Source organism: Sinocyclocheilus rhinocerous, unplaced genomic scaffold (assembly GCF_001515625.1).
Source record: "Sinocyclocheilus rhinocerous isolate Xijiao unplaced genomic scaffold, SAMN03320098_v1.1 scaffold669, whole genome shotgun sequence".
Classification (NCBI taxonomy): Eukaryota; Metazoa; Chordata; class Actinopteri; order Cypriniformes; family Cyprinidae; genus Sinocyclocheilus; species Sinocyclocheilus rhinocerous.
Genome location: NW_015664986.1, coordinates 12,894 through 18,775, shown reverse-complemented (window position 1 = coordinate 18,775; position 5,882 = coordinate 12,894). Strand labels below are relative to the sequence as shown.

Here is a 5,882-nt window from a genome sequence, read left to right as displayed (position 1 = left end):
TTAATTTATCCATTCATGGTATTCATTACATAGTAGTGTTATTTAATTGACCACCTGAGTCTTTCTTGTGTTAATACAGCAAGTAGCTCTACAAGTCACCAATGTGTCACGAATTCTTCAGATTAGTCCGCTGACAAACTCTCTCCAATATACATACTTTTTATTTATTTGACAATCCTCCTAGATTTACAGTACAGGAAAATTCAGGTAACACTTTAGATTAGAGAACACCATTCACTATTAAAGGGTTAGTTCACCCAAAAATGAAAATTTTGTCATTAATTACTCACCCTCATGTTGTTCCAAACCCGTAAGACCTCCGTTCATCTTCGGAACACAAATTAAGATATTTTTGATGCATTTTGACAGCTCTCTGACCCTCCCACAGACAGCAAGGGTCCTTACACGATCACGGTCCAGAAACGTAGCAAGGAGATCGGTAAAATAATCCATGTGACATCAGGGGTTCAACTGTAATTTTACGAAGCTACGAGAATACTTTTTGTTACGTAGCTCCATAACATTACGGTTGAACCCTTAGCTGCTTATTAGCATGCATATTACAAGCATATTGGCTGTTTATTAGTACTTATAAAGCACATATGAATGCCTTATTCTGAACGACCTTCTAACCCAACCCAATACCTAAGCAGAACTACTACAAACAACTACCTTACTTATTATCAATAAGCAGCAAATTAAGAGTTTATCGAGAGAAAAGTCTTAGTAAATTGTGAATGTGTTCCCTAATGTAAAGTGTTACCTGCTGGTGTTACTAGCTGGTGCCCCGAGGAAAAAGGATGGAGTCATCCGATACTTTCATACTCACCTTAAATAACATGTGACAAAAACTCACAACATGAACATGATCTAGCCCACTATAAGTGCTTCAAACAATCTCTGTGTGTTTGTATGCATGATTGTACCTTGAGGGCCAGCTGGAATTCCAGTAGTTTGGTGTAGCAGGCAGCTCGGTTGCTGAAGAGTTTTGCATCATAAGGGTTTCTCTTGATAGCCTCTGAGTAATGTTTCATGGCCAAAGGATAGTCACCTACATATCACACAGCAACAGAACAAATGAAATTGCAATCTAAATTATTTCAAAATAAATCTTATTAAATCGGAACGTTACAGCAGTGTTGATTTGGTTCATATACACACCCTTCTGGAAGGCATCGTTGCCCTTGTTTTTTTCTTCCAGTGCCAAATCTGGATTGATGTAGGCATGCTTCTCCTGTTCCTTTAAAATCTTTTCCGCCTGTAAAGAGCAGGAAGAAATAGCTTCCCATCAACAAAAGTTTTGAGTATAGATATTTTACTTTGGAGTTTTAAGTCTCATTTCACACTACTTAAGGCTTAAAATTTGTATTTTTTTTTTTTTTTTTTGTATAATGGAACAGTATTTTTCAAAAAAAAAATCCTCATGACAATTTTTTTTAAAAGGAAAATAAACTTCTTAATTCATTACTTTCATTTTCAGGTGAAATATGACCAGGACACCACAGTCTAACAGAAAAAAGAGAGATATACTAGGGGATATTGGTGTGAATCTTTCACCAAAAATCTCAATGACCTGCTGGCATTTCTTGAGGACTTCAGGTGTGCGATGCTCTGTCAGACTCTTATTAAAAAACTGGACTGCCTCTTTGTACTTCTCCTGCTTATAATAGGAGTTACCAATCCTGGCGTATGCCCTGCAACCAAACAGAGACAAATAAATCATTATAGAGGTACCATAAATACATTAACTCTTACTTTTCAGTTTTGTTCTGGTACAGAAAATTTACTTGGCAATCTGTCTGTAATCCTCCCGGTTCTCTCTGCCCACCTCAATGGCTTTCTCACAAAGCTCTCTGCACTTATCAAACTCCCCCTTTTCAAAATGCACAGCTGAGAGAGAAAACAGACACACTTAATTAGAAGTATTCACTTGTAGTAGTTGTGGGTTTGTTTGAGTAGTTAAGGTAGTTTTATCCTACATAAGACTTTATTAAAACTCCTCACCAAACCTTTTATCTTCACACTTGAACAAAACCTAAGTGGAAGGGCAAAGGCTAAAAAACACCATAAGGGGACGTACACAAGATTATTTTGCTGCTATGCATCTCACTGTTGTTAAATAAGTGGTTAAATGGTTCACACAGAATGTGTATTTGCATTCCATTCCATTGCATTGCTATTCATTGAAATTAAGCTGCGATTAAATAAAATATGAATATTAGATGAAAAACTAAATTAAAAATTAAAAAACTTTGCAACTGAAATGGAATTAAATTGAAGCACTTAAAATGACTAACTGGAAATTAAATCTAAATAGTAATACATTCATTTATTCAACTTTATTTCCAGACTCAAAGTCCATTGGCAAAACTCCAAAACAGTACAATACACATTAAAACAGTTATACCAATGTTTTCTCATAAGTGACTGATCACACCACAGTAAGCCTAGGATATGACAGCAACATTATAATAGCATTCTGTGAATCATCCAAAGTGCAGTCAATCGATAAAAAAAAAAAAAAAACTAATTTATTGCATAATTTTCTAAAATTAATCGTAATTAATCCCACCTAACATTCAAGTTTTTAATTATACATTTATATTGCAATAATTTCACATTTAATCTTCAAATTAATGTAAAAACAACATAAAGACAGTATATCTTACATTTGTTTAATGGCATCTTTTTAATGACTGAAGGTGAGTATCACTGGCTACGTTTACACACAACCAAATAATCCATTTGTAATCGGATTGATGGCTTAATCGGACTGAAAAGCCTTCATGTAAACACCTTAATCGATCCAAAAATGGATAAATATTAATTCTGCTGTTTAAAACAAATAAAGAAACAGTGTAGGAGAATGGTTATTATGCGCAAACAGCAGGAAACTTTCTATATGCTTGCAGTGTGCGCATGTAAAAAAAAATCAATTGATTTGAAGCTTGTGACATGAACTCTAAATAAAGTGATCGGGTTGCTTTGAATGTTTATGTAAACACTACATTCAGATTCATCAATCTGAATGAATTCAATCCAATTGAAACAAAAGTTGTGCATGTAAACATTGCCACTGATACCAATACTACTGATGTCTCTAGGAAATTGTTCTTTTTTTTCCCTAATATTTATCCACTATATGTAATGTTGACTACACTAACATTACTGTATAATTGAGATCTATCAATTTTAACATTTATTAGACCTTAAAAAAAAAACTCTTCACATAAACCCATTATAATAAATGTCATATGTGATGCGATCTGGGAAAACCAGTCAGATGTTGCGCTGGGACGTTTTCAGGAAATTCGAAAAATAGGTTGAAATGTCAATTTTTTGTCAAAATTAAGGTTTCCATTAAATTATTATTCTTTAACATCTTGTCTATCATCTCTGAAAATATCTTGGCAAAATGCACTTGTTTAGTGCAGAAAAATAGCGATTTATTGCAGCAAGCAGAAAAGACTGTCTTTCTCTTATGTTAAGAACGCGCTGCGGAGGTCCGAGGTGCTTTCTCTTAACACCACAAAAACAGTTAACAAAAAAAAATCAATTGATTTGAAGCTTGTGACATGAACTCTAAATAAAGTGATCGGGTTGCTTTGAATGTTTATGTAAACACTACATTCAGATTCATCAATCTGAATGAATTCAATCCAATTGAAACAAAAGTTGTGCATGTAAACATTGCCACTGATACCAATACTACTGATGTCTCTAGGAAATTGTTCTTTTTTTCCCCTAATATTTATCCACTATATGTAATGTTGACTACACTAACATTACTGTATAATTGAGATCCATCAATTTTAACATTTATTATTAAAAAAAAAAAAAACTCTTCACATAAACCCATTATAATAAATGTCATATGTGATGCGATCTGGGAAAACCAGTCAGATGTTGCGCTGGGACGTTTTCAGGAAATTCGAAAAATAGGTTGAAATGTCAATTTTTTGTCAAAATTAAGGTTTCCATTAAATTATTATTCTTTAACATCTTGTCTATCATCTCTGAAAATATCTTGGCAAAATGCACTTGTTTAGTGCAGAAAAATAGCGATTTATTGCAGCAAGCAGAAAAGACTGTCTTTCTCTTATGTTAAGAACGCGCTGCGGAGGTCCGAGGTGCTTTCTCTTAACACCACAAAAACAGTTAACCTATCAAAATAAACCACGTAACATATATAATAAAGGTGTATCAATGCACATTTCCCACTGTGTAAACTACGGCACGCAAAGTTTTTTTATTTATTTTTTAATATCGTGAGATGGCGGAGCGCAAGAAAACAACACAGTCTGAAGTAGCTGCTTACTTAAACGATCTTGCTCGTCTCAATCTGCTCAATCTTGGTGATGTCAGTGCCCTAAACAATGTTATAATGGACTACTTCACATCCAGAGATGAAGGATCGGATGATGAAGTTACTAAAGAGGTGGAGTCCGATGACAGTCTGTTATATGCACAGGTGCGCGAACAGTTGCGCTGTGCTCGCTTTTCTAAATGTAAACTACAAGGTACACTATTCGTGCTATCTAAACATAAAAGGCGTGATCAAAAGTTCAGAGACTATGCCCATGATAAACAACCGAAAACTGTCCTCTTCAGGGTAACATTAGTCTGTTTATGTAATGATGAAGTATAGCGCTCCTGACAGACAGATCTCGTAAAACCCGTGAAGTGAATCAGTCTCAATTTAAACCCGTTTTTCTCAACATTCCATTTCTGAAAATCATAGCTATCAGCCAACTTCAGACAGCCATAACTTGTTACGTTCAAGCTATGGACAAAATAAAAACAGTTTAAACCCAGCTTTCATATGGTATCAAAACCTAAAAAAGGTAAAATTTCACCATGTGGTGGGTTTTCTTAGATTGCATCACATATTTACCTGTGCCCTTCAGCAAGTAGGAAATATACAGAAATTGAATAATTGAAACTGAAGTTGTCAAAAATAACTTCATCTAAATTAAATATAGATGAATCCTTAAAGCTATAAAGATATTGATGACCTCTTTTTTCTTTTGTTCTTTGATTAACAGATATCACAGCAGCTGGGCTATTAGGTTATTTGGCTGCTACTACTTTAAGAGCTGCCGTTGCTGAACCGATGCGGATCTGACACGCATGCTCGTTTCATTCGCACTTTAGTATGAAATGATACAGGCTACAGCATGTGCTGCCGTATTTGAGTGTGCAATTGAAGAGCATGCTTACCTGCTTGGTTTGACAGATAGGTCATGTTGGTGGGATCGTGCTTTAGAGCTTCTTCATAGTGCTTCAGTGCAGTAGCAAAATCTTTCTTCTTATATGCTGCATTTCCCAGTTCCTTCTCCTTCAAGGCCTAGAAAAATGATCAAAATTAAGACAGACACCATTGCTAACTTGGCATTGCAGCATATTCAACATAAATCTAAAATGCAGTCAACTAAACACAGACAATTCAAACAACTCAGTTTAAATTGTCTGTTGTATATAGGGATGTGTCGGAGCGCATGACCACTGTATCGCCAGTGTGTTATTCTAAGCATGTGAAGGATGCTGCTTTACATGGATACTGGGACACGAAAGAAGTTCAAAGCCTTGTTTACATAATAAATACTAGTTTAGCAACCAAATGTTTGGCTACACCTTGAATATTTAAACATTTAGATTTGTGCCGAATAGGGAAGTAACGATTACCGGTTTCATGGTAAATCATGATAAAATTCCCCACGGTTAGTATTACCGTTTCATCTTTTAATTTTCATTAAAACCGTATTAGATTACTGTGATTTGAACAACTCGCGATAAATAAATACTGTCCCAGCATAAAGCACAGTTTTAAGTAACAGTCTCACGTGCGCACAGCACGCAGAGTAGTTTCGTTTTGAGTGAAA

At 35.0% G+C, this 5,882-nt stretch overlaps 1 protein-coding gene across 1 annotated transcript in view; it reads right to left on the bottom strand.

Annotated features, from left to right (window-relative positions):
- The window catches only part of LOC107730538 (stress-induced-phosphoprotein 1-like), a 9,163-nt gene that overhangs the window by 2,420 nt on the left and 861 nt on the right, over positions 1 to 5,882 (bottom strand). The window contains exons 2-6 of the mRNA XM_016541389.1: positions 5,221 to 5,347; positions 1,788 to 1,890; positions 1,574 to 1,694; positions 1,162 to 1,258; positions 927 to 1,051 (exon numbers count right to left, since the gene is read on the bottom strand). Coding sequence (XP_016396875.1) covers positions 927 to 1,051; positions 1,162 to 1,258; positions 1,574 to 1,694; positions 1,788 to 1,890; positions 5,221 to 5,347 — 573 coding nt within the window. The remainder of the gene's footprint in view (positions 1 to 926; positions 1,052 to 1,161; positions 1,259 to 1,573; positions 1,695 to 1,787; positions 1,891 to 5,220; positions 5,348 to 5,882) is intronic.